Raw genomic sequence first — 18,127 nt, forward strand, 5'->3', positions numbered from 1 at the left:
TGAGATTCATTTAATCCAGTTAGAGCCACTCCGGTATGTACAGTTGCAGATGTTTACGTATGACCTGGGTGTCTAATCATACACATAAAAAAATGAAATCCTTGTTGTTGGATAGGAACATTATATGTGGTTCAAAAAGTGAGAAACCTTTGCATATACAATCAAAGGAATTAAATCAGAGTTGAATGGTCCAGTGACAAACCAGCCAAAGCCTGGTGATCCCAGTCGCCTTCCTGGAAAAACATTGTGATCAATGTTGTGAAAAGACAGTGAATGGCCAGGAAGGTGCAGGCCATTCATCATCTAGAGGTGATCAAACACTTAAAGGAGTCTATTTTAGTCCTCAGTTTGACCTAATAACAAACACTGCAAGTCATCCAGGCATCTGGAAGTCTCAATTTAGTTTAAGAACTATTCATTATCTACATTTTACATTAGTCTGTCTAGGGCAGTAAATGAGAGAGTGTTGATGGCATTACATACTTTAAATTGTCAGAAGGTTTTGTCTAACTTGGTTCGACACCACCTGTTGATACTTTATGGTCAGCTGTTGAAAGAAGGTTCTCTCGCTTATTGAACTGGACATGATTGACCAAATGACTAGTTTCCTTACAGACTTCCAAATCACTCACTCCAAATGTATTTTAAGCTTCCACTGTTGGCCATCCCAATGTATGGCATATCCTAGATATAAAATGAATAGCTCTAAGAAAAGGATTATTCGTACTGGAAAGCCTACTGCACTTTTGCAGTCCTTCCTAACCTAGGTACCCAGGCAGCTATCTGCTTTACGGAGAGGTACCAAGAGAGATGTTAAACACCTCGCTCTGCCCATGTCTGTAGCTGTGTGCCGTGCGAATGGCTCTTGGGAAATGGTGACTATTGAGAAAGACAGAGGCAGCTTTTCAGCGAGATATTGCATTATGTATTTGGAGCGATGTTGCAGTTTTCATCTAGTGGTATCTCTCTTGTTCTTCAGTACTTCATGTCAGTGCCTAGGTAAATGTTCACTAGTGTAGAGCATGCTCTTCCCACACAGGTGCCCTGGTTTACAAAATGATTCCTTAATCTGAACTCATAAAAGTACTAATCCTCACAGCTGCAGAATTACGATATATCCTTACTTAAAAAACAGCAAAAGTACACCTGACAAGTTAACAGCTTTCCAGGCCTACTACTGAGTGAGTTGTGATTTTTCATAAAGGCTGTTTTCCCCATTGCACAGTTCCACATAGTGCCCATGTACACCACGTGGAAGTGCAGGCTGATGTACAAATGCATTATTTTTCACGGTGATAGCGTCTCTCTCGCTCAGGAAACCCTGTCTGATACACCCCTATCAATGTTTGGGGTAATAGCCTTTTCTACCACGGAGGAAGAGTTACTTCAGCCCTATGATGAGTTAAAACGCTGATCATATCCCGAGTGTGAAAAGGTTGGATGGAAATTTGTGAATGCCAACAAACATTAGTTGTTGACCTCCATGATCCTACGAAGCAAGCAATGCCTTGTTCCCCACCCCTTCTCTGCGGTTTAGTACTGCTTACTGCTACAGACTCGCACCAGTAGTAAAATACACAGTAGTAAAACCATTTACACTTTAAAAGTATCATTTTGTGGATAGCTGTCATAAATGGGGCTGTTTATGTCTATAAGCAGACCTTTATAGCGATAACAGCTTTCTAAATTGGCCCCTCAGTGTCTTAGTAATCACAGTTCTAAAATTCAAAAGGTGCTTTTCCTAAAGAATAGTATGTCTTTCCCTGTGCTATAACATCACCTTACTTGCTTTATACCTGCTTGATAAATATGATGTTATTTTTTTTCTAAGCACAACTAGCAAGAACCCTACTTATTACATAGCTGTGCCATTGATCTAAACCCCCTATTGTGGCAATTGCCAAATGCTCATGTACAATCCTGGCTAATGATGTATTGAGGCTCAAGGAATATTAACTTCAAATAAATGTTTGACTCCAGCTATGTATCTGTACTGAAATCCTTGTCTGAGATAATGGCACCCTCTCTTTAGTCATGATCACGACGTTTTTAAGAAAGAAAAGTAATGTCTTATCTGATAGTTAATTCTGTAGTTTTTGCTTTTTTATTGGCTTTTTGCTTTTTCCCCCTCTGGTATAAATAGGATTGTCAGAGCTATTCTTTGCAAGTTGCTACCTGTGCTCATTTATCACTTGTGTCATTCTGCCCAGAAACTGCTTATTTGTAGGCGTAGCTGTTCGTTGATGACTGTACAGAATCCGTTTTAGAATATCTTCCTTTGTCTGCTTCATTTTGAGATGTAAAGTTTGCCAATATAAAGGTTTCAAAGTCATTCAGTTCTTAATCATGAAACTGGATGGGAAAAAAAGACTTCCTCTTGGGCTGTTTCGCTGCGCATCATTTAGAACAATTTTGACGTGCATGTAGGTTTTTAATATTCTGTTATATTAGCTCTGTTGTCCGTGGCAGAACCTGAAGTTACTTATTGTTTATACATTTTAGGTTCCCTCCTGGGTGATAAAACAAGGATGACTGAGTTGTCCAGGGACATGAAGGCTTACATTCGTCCATCTCCCACCCGAGGAACACTGGGAGGAGTCACAAGGACCACTAATGAGGCCATTCTGCTCTGTGAGGGTGGAGGCTATGACATTGTTCTCGTAGAGACAGTGGGTAAGTGTGTGAAGAACAAGGTACTATTGATGTCATGACCATAGGGTTTTTGAAACACCTCCTAATTATTCTTTCTGCCCTCTCCTTTTGCTCACAGCTGAACAAATCTACTTTTCTTGTGGTTTCATTTAAACTGCACTTTAAGGCAGCAGTCGTGTCGTTTGGTTACTAGTGTATGCTGTAACATGAACAGTTCTGTTTTTCCTAAATCACTGTTTACTGTGTTGAAACATGTTATGGGTGATGCCAGCCTTAACAATAACAGTAACAATGGAGTCTTCAACTTATGAAAAAAATCACAATAAATTGTAAACTGACTCAAGTTGTTAAGGTAAACCTTAAATCAATAAAAATAAATATTAATATTGCATATCATCAATATTGGGGAAAGGAGAAAGGCGTCAATGGGAAATAATTTGGTTTCATTTTTGGGATACTTATAAAGAAATGTGAAAAGAGGGTGGGGTTGAGCGGACTTTTAAGTTGTATCATCTTAATGGTGGCTTTTCCCTTGACTGGGGTAGGGAAGCAGTTAGCCTGGTCTATGTATTAAAAAGGGACTCTGTGTAGTTGGATTTGATAACTGATGAAACTGCATAGAATGGTTAGGTTAGAGGAGTTTGATCCTTTGTAAGTGTTGGGGTACGTAAAGAGAGATGTGACGTGTCTGAGTTTGTAGAGTTTCAGATGTTTACCCACACGTCTAGGAGGGGGTGTCGATATTATGTTGTAGATGTTCTTCATATCTCACACCCTGCATATCAATTTCACATAAGACGCCATTCAGTAAAGCATCAACATCTATTCACTGTGCTGCAGTGCCATGGGTCTACGATGATGTGCATTATGTTACAGAGAACACACACCTTGACAACTGTTAAGGAAGTTGCGATCAAGTGGCATCAGTTAGAGGATGCTCTGGAATCATCTTGGGCATTGTATAACAGTGCTGATTTCATTGAAGCAGAAAGGGTAAGAGACAAGTGTTGCTTAGAGTGTGCCAGATATGAGAGAAGGTTGGTTCAGTTACAAAGCAAGACAATAAGATTTGTGATAGGTTTTGCTTTGTTTGATTGCTTCTCCATCGTAGAATATCTTGACCCCCCAAGCCTGCTTTATGTAACTTGGCTGGGGTACGCTACCAATAGTGCAAGAGTTTGTTGTTGGTAACTGTATGGCTTGCTTCCTGTAGTCCTTGATTATGAACTTGTTTCAAACAGGACCACTCGGGATCTGTACAGTAATAGGATGTCCTAATTTGTCTGGGGCGGTCTGGTTAGAATATTGTTCTGAGACTACTACATTGTATAGTCCCAAGTCTACACCCTGCGTGTTTCCCAGTTCTTAATCTAGGCAAGTGTAAGGGCGAAGTGGAGCATTGCTCAGGTTGTACCCAGTCTGCTTTTCAGACAATGTGTTAGTTGATGGATTTGCCACTTCTTGTCTGGTCTCAATTTATGTACCAGGCATAAAACAGCAAATGGCCAGATTGCATCATCTACGAGCTGTTGATCCCGTGCGTCTGTGCCATTAGCAGATGTGGCCCTCCATTGAATGGTTATCTAGCTACCAACTACCCTTGGCCCAGATTGGGGCCAAAGAGTATATCAAAGGGTCCGTGCATACTTCTAATTTGTAGGGTGGTAAATCCGCAGCAATGAGTGTGTCTTTGCATATAATAAAGAAGACAAGTGGGGTTTAGCTGCATATGTGGATTTCGATTTGTAAAGTTTTCAGAGCTTGGCATACTCTAGCGACGTTTGTAAAAGGGTAGATGTTTCTTTCTCCATCAGAAAGAAGATGCAAAAGATGTTGAGCTCTGTAATAGAACTTAGAGTGTGAGCAGGAGGCCACCGGAATTGGTGTGGATGTATAGTTTTGGGGATTTTACAAAGGATCTTCCTCCATTAAAGATGAATATTTTGATATCTCTATCGTATCTTTTTTGGAGGGGCGGTGGTACCAACAGCATTGGTACCCCCATAACATTACTGGTACAGGAAGCCACCACCCTCATGGCTATTTGAATTCAACCCCAAAGGGAGAGTTGAAGGTGTGACCATTTATAGAAGTCAGAGTTCATCTGTTAGTGGTTTCAGGTTAGCCGAAATCATGCTTAAAAGTCCTATGTTGATAAGAATACTGAGATACCTGAGGTTATTCATTAACCATTTGCAGTCTTGTCTTGCCATCGCTGCTCTAGTAGTCTCAAGTGACATGGGAATGACTTCACACTAGCCCCTGTTAATTTTGTATCCTGAAAAGGTAGCAAAAGTCTGCAATTATGGACATTAGTGCAGGTAGTGCTTAGTTAAGGTCAGCTAGAATAAGATAAACATTGCCGGCAAATAGAGTACTATATCCTCACTTGTCATGGTGTGAATGCCCTTATTCACTCCAGAGCATCATCTGACTATTGATAAGCATTCCAGTGCCAGGAGAAAAAGAATCAGTGAAAGTTGGCAGCCCTGTGTAATGCTGCTTTGGATGAGGAAGAGCTCCGATAGGGAGCCCCCATCATTGACTTGGGTTTTTAAAATAACATTTTGCCTGTCCTAATTCAGATCTTGCAGGTACTTTGGCAAATTAGCCCCAATTGACATGATGGAAGGCGTCTTCTGTGTTGAGGTATAGGTCCACAGTTTTCTTGAGCGAATCTCTGGATAACCACAAGAGGTGTGACAAGGTTTGTAGGTAGGGGTCTGCTAGATCTTGACAAGACAAAGCCGACTTTAAGTTGTGAACTAGCAAAGGAATTTCTTCATGCAGCCTATTTGCTAAGATTTTAGCCAGGATCTTTCTGTTGGTGTAAAACAGCAGGCTGATAGTTGGTGCACTACCTCGTATCCTTGCCTAGTTTGGAGATCACTGAAATGAGAGCCCTATTAGGGAAAGAATGGAGTGTGAATCAAGTTGTTCACTTCATTGGAGACTGTCTAGGGTTGGCCAGGGTCGGACTCAGTACTACTGTGATTGCCTTTAGATAAGCATGGCCTTTTCCAATAGCTATGTTCACCCTTCACACTGCAGACACACAAAGGTGACAAGTGCCTTCAAAAAGAAGTCCCAAAATGAGGAAAAATCAAATGGTAGAAAAAAACCTCCTAGGCAACAGAAGATGGCATCCAAGATCTTGATGGTCATAGAGATCCGATGAGACGAGGAAGGCAAGGTGCTGGAATTACCTAAAACAAGAGAAGAACCAAGCTCATAGGATTCAGAAAGTAGATCTGAAATTAGGTGGTTTGAGAAGAAAAAATATAGGGACAAAAGTAGCAGCTGAAGTGGAAATGAATGTGAAGAAGAAAAAAAAGACTCCTTTATATATGGTTCAGACAGAAGGTGATGTTAAAGGAAATATACTGAATTCCATCTTGAGTTGCTAAAGTTCCATAAACTATACCAAGGTGGCCACCATCTTGTATGTCACTTGCCCAAAAGCACCTGATGAAGACAATATGGAGGAAGCAGCAGCCATGCAGATCTCTCATTCAATTTTTCGTTCCTTTAAACCCCCACCTGTGATCCGTATGGCTGCAGCTGTGAGCAGAAGCACCAGTGCACCGCTGCCCAAGACAGCTGGTGCAGGACCACAGTAAGACTGCACAAGTGACTACAAGCACACTTCAAGAGTAATGACACCCTCCCTGCTGTAGAGAACATGTATGCATGGAAACTGGTGCCACAGGAATTGGCATGACATGGAGACTGACATTGATGCTGGTCTGTGGAACTGAGGTGCATGTTGCTCAAATTCCTTGGCCCCCTTTACACACATCTCCTACTTTTGAGATCCCAACGAGATCCCATATTCTGAAGCCATGCAACCATGCTCTGTGGGCTAGCCATGTACCCTCAAATAGGGCATATTATCCATGTTTGCTCTCCCATTGAATCCCACACATGCTTTGTGCTAGCTGGTGAACGCTGTCAGAGTCAGAGAAAGGCGGAGCCAGTCATTTAGAACTGTTAGATCAAGTGCCCAGTAATAAAGTTGCATGCCCACTCTGCTGTCATATGTAGATTGGATTCCTTTGTCTATGAAGACTCTGGGCTCAAAAAAACATTAGTAAGCACTGCCCCACACATGGCCAGCCACTGGCACTGTAACACTCTCACACAGAAAAGAATGTAGTTAGGGAATTAAAATAAACCCCCATAGGTTTTTTTCTAAATAGTTAACAATACTAATAGATTTGATATATTAATTTGTTTAAAAAGCATTTTAACATCTGTTTTTGAATTTAAGCATTAATGTAACATTTCACTAATATATTACTACGTTCATTTGAATTAGTTCTATACATTACTTTTTAATAAGTTTTAAAGCATAGTAAACAATATACATTTGTTTCCTTAAGTGGGAATTTATTATTTAATTTAAACTTCAGCAAAACTCATTTGAATTTTATTTAACATATTTAAGTTAATTTACGAATAAATGCAAAATAAAGTCAATAATGCTGTGGCATTTTGTTCTTTTGTTATACCTTTAAAATAAATACATAACATTAATTTACATAAATATTAAACATAAAAATACTTTTTTTTTTAAGAGTTACACTTTTACAATTTTCCCTAGGGAAACCTACCAGTAGAAAAGTACATGAGAAGGATTGTATCTTGTCAAAGTACCAGTTAGGGATTTCTCGTATTTCTATCAGTCTCTGGCTTGTCTATTGGTGATATTGACCGCACAATGCCATAAGCATATTGTGATACCAGGTCTTCGATGTTCCCCTGCCTCTGTAACATTCGAATCAGGGTATCTCTCAGAAGTCCAGGATGTGTACAGGCTTCTATTGTGAGGGCAAAGTGCAAGGGTCAGAGTGACGTCCTGTGTCTGTTGCCCTCTTCTATCCCGAATGAGTTGGACAATATGTAGTTCACCTCCATGCATGGCTGTAGCTTTCTACCAGAGCATTTTCACACCTTCCTGGAATCAAGAACTGAAATTCATTTTCATTTTTATTTTTATTTTTTGCCAACTTTTTTTATTATCATTATTAAATAATACAAGATTATGTATCAAGAACGCACGTGAGCTATGAGTGGCGTAAGGGTAAACACATCATCACCAGTAGAGCAGATCTGTAAGGGTCGTACATAATCATACTGTCAAATGGCTCTTTCCCAGTCCACTCTTAGGGCCAGATGTACTTATCTTCAAGATAGTGATTTTCAAATAGTGATTTTTTTTTTCCGACTCACTAAATTCTAAATTTATGAACGTTTTCTTTCTTATTTAGGGATTCCAAGTGGGTCGCAAATTGACCTACCTCTTTAATATTAATGAGGTAGGTTGCAATTTACGACCCTTTTGGAATGACAATCATCACAGGGATGGTGGCCTGCTGAGGTAAGCAGACCCCCCATGCTTTTTAAAGAAAGCAGTCATTGTTTCAATGCAACCCGTTTTACTTAAAGGAAAACAGGACTTTTTTTAAAAGAAAAAAATTAAGTTCCTTCTTTCAAGAGTACGCAGTGGCATTGCAGCTGAAGACAGGACACACTCGTCGACGGTTCAGGCTGCATGCATCGTAATAGGGTGGCTGAAAGACAGCAGACTCCATGGAATACTTGGGATCACCGCCGCCGCGACTGTCCAACTCGGAATCGGGCCCTTAGAGTCTCTGTGATAGTAGTGTACTGGGTGTAATTATTGGATGACCACACGGAAAGTGGCATACATAGTAGGCATCGCTGGTAGGTGAAATAGAAAGGAAAGAAAAACTCTGAGGGAGAGTTGAGGTGTGACATTTCTAAAAAATTAGAGAGATGGGCCCATAATTTGTTTCTTTTTAAAACATATTGATTCAGATTTGCCACGTGATAATGGCCCTTCCATTTTCATCTGCTGCAAGTTGCTTTGCAGTGCAAACCTGCCTGAAAGAGTGAGGTCACGTGCAGTCCCACATTGATGGTCTTAGCTATCATTTCAGATCTTCTTGTCTCAGTTCCTCCTGCTCAAGATCAACAGTGATACCACAAAAAAAAGTGAGTCAGACCTCTTCCACTTCTTGGTGTTGTGAACATACAGTAGTAGTCCCATTGGTTGCTTCCAGGCAGAATGGCTTAGTGTTCCAGGACTCCGCTACTAGTCATTGAGTATACATTGATGGGCCTTGACTTGAGTCACACTGCCAGTCCCCCATTGCTATTCACCTCCCTCAGAATATTCTATCATAAGGGCAGAGATCTTGGCTATTCCTAAATCCCCTGCTCTGCTTTGGGGGAGCACTGTCAATCACAGCCTTTGTTCCTTTCCTGACGTTCCTTTTTGATGTAGGATATTGTATCTGCAATGGAAGGGGCAATGCCAGGTTCTCCCTGTTATGGTTACCCTATTCATGGTCATATAACTTCTAGACCGTCTACTTTCAGTGCATCGTCACTCTCCCCCATCCAGACCTTATTTTGAGGCCCTTTTACTCCAGTTTCATGTTAGGTGCTCAAGTGAGATAGGCTGGTCAGCGGTACCCAGCGAGGTGGCCATCTTTGGTGCTGTCCAAGCTCCAACCCCCCCAATATGTCATTCCATGTAATCCTGACTCCTGTTAAGGTAAGTTGTTAAATACGAATTGGCAATTGTTAGACATATTATGTTATGTTATTTACAGTGCGTTTGCATAGTATAGTTCCTCCATTTATACGGGTGCTTTGCACTTTCAGAATTTCTGCTCCTTTTGTTATGTTATAGGCATTTATAGAGCACACTAAACCCGAGGGTATCAAGGCGCTGGCAGAAACCTGCTCAGGGCAGAAGAATACTTATTCATTGAAAGACATTCTGGGTAAAAAGCAAAGTTTTCAGCTGTTTTTTGAAGATTGAAAAGATTTTCAGATCTGCAATATCCGAGGCAGCAGGATATTCCATAATTTGACTGCTCCCACGAAAAAGCCCTGCCTCCCCATCTTTACCGAGATTGAAGATGACCAGAATCAAAGCTATCTGTTGATATCGTATGTGGTTGTGTTTTCTGTTGTTTAGTTAAGTGATATTTGATAGTGACCAACGAGGTTAGAATAGACTAATGCATTGCTTAGTGCTGGAATGTTTTGAATAGTAGTCGGCTAGATTTATTTATCTGTTGTTTTAATTATGTGCATTGATACGTGTGGTGAGTGACATTGATTCATTGTGCTCTGGTCTTCATTTGACTATTGTGCAGATCTACAAAATACATCGTGCTTTTTAACAAAACAATTATGTCACACTCTAAACTTCATAGATTTAGTCTCTCCGACAGGGTCTGAATGAATCTCTATTTAAGTAGCAATTTTAACTGTGTTAGGAGGTAACTTAGCTTCCAAACAAAAGACGCTGTTACCCTTTCTGGTTTCTATGGAGACATTTTTGAGTGGAGGTACATTTAGAGGTCTGCAATAAAAGCTTGCAATGTTTGAATATTTGGCATTGGAGCGAATCACGAGGAAAAATAAAGTAAACATGCGCCTACCTTATTTGATTTTGAGATCTATTTTGTTAATTGAAATAGATCTTGCCCCAGTATTTTACCGTGGCAGCTATAACCATCTCCTGCATAGCAGAGTCAGGTTACTGCTTGTGGGCGCGTGCATTTCAAAACAGAATTTCAACTTCATTTTGGAAATACGGCTTTCCACCTTATATTTGAAAATGCTGCAACTGTCTGTGTTTACAGTATCTACAAAATTGGAGATGCCTGCCCTAGCATTGTGGCAGTCCCAAACTCCAATAAGACTGCTAACGTGCTTCCACTTCTTTTATTGGATTAATACCACCGTTTTAGCAATGCATTGTGCTGAGCTAACATTAATGCTGTTTAATTACGTGGCCCACAACAGACAGGAAAAAAGATGGAGGATGGATGATATTTCTTTCAGAATGTGAGGAGAGTGTAGGGTCATCCAACACAGGATAAGCAAAGGCAGACTGAGTCATGCAGCTGAGATAAAGATGGCAAAGAACTATCTGTGAATCATGTGTTTGAGAGCAAGAACTCTATATGGGAGGAGGAAGTGAGACCGGTAAGAGAGGTAATAGCTAGTGAAAAGGAAGGAGCCTTGGGGGAGGCCATAATGAAGTAGAAAATCAGAAGAGTTCCCGTTTGAAATGCAAAAAAGAAATGGGGCGATAGTCAGTTAGTAGCAACGCCAGTAATAGGGAAAGCAGAAAGACAAGTGAAAGGATGGAATGGTCGACTGTGTCATTAACCACTGACAATTCAACATCTATAAGAAGTGGGGCTCTTGATGTTAGCTCTACCTAGTGACCACTCAATCCTGCTTAAGGCTCTGAGTGGTAGCTTAGCAAACACAGACAAAAAACATCAGCCGGCCTATGGCAGCCTCTTCTTCATGTCCAAGCTTGAATTGTGCAGGCTCACACCGCAAAGGCTCAAGGCCCTTCAGTTTTTTGACTCATACTAGATGTAAGACCTTGGTCTGGTGTGGGGGACTGGGAGCATCAACACAACCTGCCCCTTGATTTCCTTCCCAACCCCCATCTTCCCTGGTTCCCCCTCCTCCACTAGGTCAGCGTTTCCACACCTACACACGTAAAGCTCATACCCCTGTGGGGTCCTTGTGGGAGGCCTGCTGGCGATAACAGGGACTGGGGAGGAGACTGGATCTGTTACATTTTTGAATAACCGGAGGCAACAATTGTACTTGCAATGTTTTATAGTGAAAATGAATACAAATATTGATTAGTGGCAGATGCTACAATGGTTGAACTAATACCACTGCTACTGCTACAGATGGTTTGAGGTAGACTGCGATCCCGGTCCCTTGAAGTGAAATGAGAAAGATCTAATGATGGTGGTGCTGGTGCAACTTGTTACTGGCTTACAGTGATGTAGGGTGGAGATCCTCCTGAACTTGCGTCAGCAGTACCTGTGGTGGGCAGTGAGAGTAGAGGCCCTGTGCATATTAGGTGAGACTGTGGGGTGCAGGTGATTCTGGAGAGAGGTGCCAATAGAATTGAAATGACTGTAACCTGGACTGAAGAACACACTCCTTGGCCCAACAAGAAGGCACTGAGGTATGCATGTGTACACATACCACGACTGCTACTAACTAGGTAGTCAAGCTCAAGATCTCAAAAGTTGGGAACCTTTAGCATATATATGGGAGAGAATGCTGAGAAAGGGACTCTGGGTAACTCCTTGCCTAGCACCCACGCTGCAACTTCCCTCAATTAGTTGTACTGTGCTGCAAACCAAGAACATGGCATTTAAGCAATATACATCTTATAAAAGTTAAAACAAAAGCATTTAAGGACTTCCTGAACAGCAGATACTGGTCAATGATTATCAAGCACGTTCCATGTTTAAGCTGCTGTTCGGGGGAAACGCTTTGCCACTCACATTGTGCATGCACTCATGTTTCGCTTTACTAAGGATCTCAGAGTTTTGCTTCAGATAAAGGGAGTAAGGTAATCTGCCAAGAACTTTGGAGATTTTCCACAGACTGTTAGGGGTGTATTGCGTGGTCTTAATTTTATTTCGAGCAGCCACTTGAAGCCAGTAGAGTTTCCAAGAGCATTTGAATACCACGCTTAATGAGGGATTTTGCAAAGCCCTAAATGTTTATATGTTAGATTTGATGGTCCCGTAATGTAGCTTGATTCTTGTAATTGCTCTATCTTTCTCAGACAAAATAACCTTTGTTTTCCTAAACATAGTTAGTAGAACGGTTCCCATTATCTCATTAGTGTGACTATTCATTACCATGACTCACCAGGTTTTAACCTTAACAATGGTTAACAGCATTCTCAGAGCTAAAAAGAGTATTTTGCCCTTTTTGCTTTACACAGAACTAAGTATGTTATTAAGAATTCTGTTTTGGCTGCATTGGGATGTACATCAGAAAAGTTAAAGGAGAACAATGCAACATGCACTCGAGTCACCCTCATCGATTTATGTAAGGAATAATATAGGTTCTGAGATCAGTATATATTGCACAGATATCGAATCCATGAGCGATTGCTCTGGAGAATATTGCAGCATGTTGGACACAATACTATACAAATTTTGCATTTGAGAATTATAGAGCCCTATATGCACAAGTGTGTAAATCAAAAAGGCGCTTCACAGAAGCACACACTTCTCATGGGTTAGGATCAGCCAAGAAAATGAACTTATCGATATCTTTCCTTCACATTAGTCACTAGGAGGTGAAGTGGGGTGGCGAGGGGGCAGAAGCTTTCCCAGGAACTTACACCTGAACTATTTCCCTACAATAAGGAGTACTGTGAAGCGCAGCCTTTTAGGGGCTCATTTGCCTACAGCTATTACTGGAGTGTAGTACATGCCAAATAGTGGTACATACAAAATACTGCATTTTACAGTGGGAGTCATGAAGAATAAAAAAATAAATAGGAAGATAAAATAGCACCAGGAATAAGAGAGATGTGATTTTATGAATTGTAATCCCATCACTAAATTAAAAACCCGGCCGTGCACCCACCCATATGAAAAGTTGTTCACACATATCATTGCCATCACTTACTCTGCAGTTTTATGAGGGCAAAATGGATTTTTGAATCCGTTTATGAAACCATGTGGAAGGCAAGGCTCAACACTTTAGTGTAAAAGCACGTCACACAAGTAACCGATTATGTTTGCCAGATGCGGTCTTCGGAAAATATCTTGAGCAGTTCTCCTGTAGAACATACTCTTCCAGTTGTCAAAATGATCACACACTGTTTTCAACATTGATCCCACCCCCATCCAGCCTGCAGCTCCACTGCTGACTCAATAAGCATATTTTCTTGATAGTGGATTTACACCCTGTCTAGAAGATGCTGTACTATTGCTTTCACTTGCTATCACCACGAGAAGTGGCAAAACCCAATTACCCTTCTTAATGGCCTTTGCAGGCAGCAGTGCCCTATGCAAGAAGTTTGATTGAGAGCTGTTATCCGAATACATTCTTCTGTTGAGGTGAGCTCATGAAAGGGAATATTAAACTTGATTTGTTGGCTGCTTTTACTCTCCTTTCTTACCGTTCTTTTGTTAACTTGGGTAAAATATACTAGCTTGAATGAGCTGTACTTTTGATCAAAAGTGTTCATGGACCATAGCAAGCCACTGTTTCTGTTTTTTTTTTTTTTTTTATAACTTTTTTTTATTGAGTTTATATTTTCAGAACCAACAAACATGATACAGTGCGTAATAATATGAGACACCACAGATATCTTCTTTGATAACAAGTTACTTACAAAGTCAGAAATGTGTGTCAACAGTAGTCAGCAGAGTTACCCATCGGCTCCCCCTACATGATAGTACCATTATGAAGCTAATTCATTTGCAAATTATGAGAAACAAAGTTTCAACATAACCATCGTTGGTTGTCACAATCATTTCATTCAAGTGTAAACCCCATTAATGAATCATCAGTATCTGAGCTCCTCTCAGAGCTTGATTCATCTGTTATGGTGAAACGCTCCAGTAAGTTTCCCCATGCGATCAAATAGGTCAGTGCACCCTCATCCCTATGTGCTATCTGCATATGTTGTTCCTCTGCCGCTCCCCACTCCTGTATATCTCGTATGCAATATTCAGTGGATGGGCTCCTAGCGCTCATTCAGCCTATGGCCACCCTGCGCTTAGCCAGTATTAGGGCCAGATGTGCCAGTTTATATGGGACTTTCCTTCCCCGGGGTTGCTTCACCACCCCCAACAGACATGTCAGTGGCGTCAGGTATGTACCCAAGCCTGTGGCCTCCTCAACCTTCCCAACCACCTCTCACCAGAACTGCTGCACCTCCCTACAGGACTAAGCCAGGTGTAGAAAGGAGGCACCTAGCTCGCCATATCTGGGGCACCCAGCTCTCCTAGTTGCGTCAGCCTTGTTGAGACAGTAAGGCATGATATAAGTACGATGTGCAAAATTAAAATGTAAGAGCTTAAATCTATTAACACATGAGATCATGTGCACCTGCGACAATGCCTTAGCCCAGTCAGTGTCCTCCACCGGTTCCCCCAACTCCCGCTACCAAGCTCTCCGCGCCACACATATTGCACCCATCTGATCCTCCCAAAGCACTTTATAAAACATGGTAAATATATGCCTCCGATCCCCCCAATTTATCAGTCCATTCAACACCTCAGAAGATGGAAGGCAGGCTCGGAAATCGCACCAGATCTGCTGCGCAACACTTTCCACCTTGGCATATTGCAGGAATTGGCCCAGGCCCAAACCAAACATGTTCTGTGCCTCCTGAAAGAATAGAAACTCCTCATTGGGGAATAAATCCCCGGCCACAAGATAGCTCCCCACTCTCCAGCTTTAAATATACATGTAATTGTCAATATCATGGAAGGGAGCTAGGTCCCATATCTTCAGTTCCCTATCAAATGGGGGCACGCGAAGCACTGTCTTAATTGCCTGCTCCAAGATCCATGCTTTATTTCTAACCAGGTATGGGACACCTGTCTCCGACCGACCACCTTTCATCAGTACATGCGCCAGCGTATTATTACCCAGCATTCCTTCAAACAGTCGCTTTTCCCAGTTATTCAACTCAGCAATCCACTTCGCAGCATGTTGCAAGTGCGCAGCATAGTAGTGTAGCCTAATATTAGGGATAGCCAACCCCCGTTCTCTAAATCCCTCTGCAGTGTGGACAGTGCCACTCTACTGTAGTCCCCGGCCCACACTAGTGAGACCAGAAAGCTATCTAACCGATTAAATAGCCGAGGGGTTAATGGAAAAAAAGAATTTTCTACCAGTTACAGACAAAGCAGAAGAAACATAATCTTTGAAGATGCCCTTCCCATTACAGAGAGAGGAAGTCTGTTCTAGAACAAGACCAAGCGCTCAAGGTCTGCTACTACTCTTTCCACATTACATCTCATGCCCTGCTGCAGTGTGAGTGACCAATATGGCCAAGTACCTGAAACTCTCCAATTCCCACCGGAGACCCACCACTGGTAATTCATCTAGTTGTTTGCCACAAAGCATCCCCAGAGGAAACAGGAGCGACTTATGCGTATTCACCCTAAGTACAGATACGGCCCCAAACTTATCCAACAACCACAACACAGAGAAACCGAAACACCCGGCGATCGAAGGTATACCAAAGCATCATAACGAGACGATGTGGGTAACAAGTCCTACCCGAATGCCCCAGGGGTCCAACTCCCCACGTAACCATACTGCCAGCGACGCCACTTCTAAAGCAAAGAGGAGCGGTGAAAGTTGACACCCCTGTTTAGTTCCCCTTCCAACCACCCATGACTCCGAGAGTTCCCCTTCCACCCAAACTCGTACTGTAGGTGTGGTATAAAGCAAGCGGACCCACGCACAAAATCTGGGGCCAAACCCCATTCTCCGCTGTACCGCCATAAGATAGCTCCACTCCACAGTATCAAAGGCCTTTTCTATGTCTAATGACACCAGCGCCAGTTCGTCCTCCACATCCATGGTTTCATTTAAGACATGTGCCAAACTACATAAGTTAAAAGTCGTGCTACGGGCAGGTATAAAGCTGTATTGGTCCTCCTGTACTAATCTCTGACCGACTCCACGCAGCCTAGTAGCTAATATCTTACAAAGGATCTTGACATCACTGTTCAACATTGTGAGCAGTTGATAGGAAGAGGGCTCATTTGAATCACCCCCAGGCTTGAGCATGAGACAAATAGTACCCTGTCGCAAGGACTCTGGCAGGATTTCCTACACGCGGGCATCTTCAAACACTGCCAATAGTTTGTCTCACAGGAGGGGGGAGGATGTTTGGTAAAGCTCAGCTGGTAACCCAACCCCCCCCCCGAGTCTTAGATTTTGACAATGCCATCACCGCTGCGCCCACCTCCTCTGTAGTTGTCTTATTATCCAATTCTCTCCTACTCTCAGGATCCAGCTGTGAGAGTCGCAGCTGCCACAGAAACTCTCCCAGATACTCATCTGACACCAGTGGGCCAGCGCCCGACACTGTTGGCAAATTCTCTGCCAGTAGTCTTAAAATATCCCTACGGTTGGTAACCTGTGCCCCTGCAATGTTTTGAATATGCAAGATGGAGGGAGATTCCATTTCACACATTTGGATCCAGGCCAGCAACCTGCCGGATTTGTCCCCCTCCCTGGGTAGCCACTGTCTATACAATCTAAGTGTTAGCTTATCCAGCATCTCCCAAAACTACTGACTTCCCTATACATTCAAAGCTGCTCTCTTTCTGCCTCCCTCATTAGAAGGGCCTGACATTGTATATCTGCTAACTTCCCCTCCCATTTCTTGAGATCTTGTTCCAATTGTCTGCGCACCCCACAGGTTCTGCCTATACACACTCCTCTCAGAACGGCTGTAATTGCCTCCCACTCCATCCCTCTGGTTGCTGTGGTACCCCAATTCATGTCCATGTAGTCCTTAATTGCAACTGCCATTTTTGCATGATACGCAGCGTCTGTCAGAAAATCTGGGGGCATGCACCAGCTACATGTCACCCCGCCATCCGATCCTCATCCCAGCTGCATCAATACCGGGGCATGATCAGATAAAAACCTCCCCAGAAGTGTTATATCCAATACTTGCAAGCTATTCAGTCCACCCAGGAGGAATTAGTCCAAATGTGTTATGTGTCTTACAGTGACGTGTATTCCCTACTATCAGGGTGTAGTCCCCTCCATTCATCCTATAAATCTAAATTGTGCATGACCACTGTAAGGGATCTCGTCATCAGTGGTTTAGTGCCCTGTTTAGAAGGATGGCCATCTTTCTCACGGTCCACTATACGATTGTTGTCTCCAGCCCACGCAATGGGAGAACCCACACCAACCTCCAGCACCCCAGATACACTGTCATAGAAGAGATGATCATCTGTGTTAGGTGCATAAGTATTGATTATAGTAAGCTGTGCGCCATACAATGTACCCTGCAGGAGTATACACCGCCCCACAACATCAGCCTTGCTGCAAACGTGCTTAAATGGAACCCCTGGAGCAACACATATTGCCCCTCCCCTGGCATAAGACGAAAAATTCGCAAAGAACAATTGGCCTGCTATTTCTTAGCAGGCTTCTGGGATTCCTCCTTATTATATGTATTTCTGTAAACAGGCTGTTTGAATCTTATGCCCGCAGAAAGGAATGTACTCTATATTATGCTGTGTAGTCTTTCAGCCCCTTGACAATCCATGTCAGCATATTAAACTGTCAACCCATGATAAAACTTTGTATGCTCCATCAGCTGTCACCATCTCCCCACCTCCTCGCTGGAGAAAAGCGGACTAACTACCTATTTCACATCTCATACACGAGTATGCACTGTATTTGTGACCAATGAGCATATACAAACATGCACTTACTGAACAAACCCCAGCCCCCCTTCCTGCCCCGGATAAACAGTAAAGCAAATACTCAGTAATATCATAATCAAAGCGTACTGTAGATCTATATGTGTAAACGCTGCCAGGACAACAGCCTAAAACCCCAGTCACTAAATCCTATCAAAACAGTGGAGGTAAAC

At 42.3% G+C, this 18,127-nt stretch overlaps 1 protein-coding gene across 4 annotated transcripts in view; it reads left to right on the top strand.

Annotated features, from left to right (window-relative positions):
* The window catches only part of MMAA (metabolism of cobalamin associated A), a 95,263-nt gene that overhangs the window by 30,853 nt on the left and 46,283 nt on the right, over window positions 1-18,127 (top strand). For all 4 annotated transcript variants that reach the window (XM_069242610.1, XM_069242612.1, XM_069242609.1 and 1 more), the window contains one exon: window positions 2,503-2,673. In XM_069242610.1, coding sequence (XP_069098711.1) covers window positions 2,503-2,673 — 171 coding nt within the window. The remainder of the gene's footprint in view (window positions 1-2,502; window positions 2,674-18,127) is intronic.

The sequence above is a fragment of the Pleurodeles waltl genome, chromosome 1_2 (genome assembly GCF_031143425.1).
Source record: "Pleurodeles waltl isolate 20211129_DDA chromosome 1_2, aPleWal1.hap1.20221129, whole genome shotgun sequence".
NCBI classification, from domain to species: domain Eukaryota; kingdom Metazoa; phylum Chordata; class Amphibia; order Caudata; family Salamandridae; genus Pleurodeles; species Pleurodeles waltl.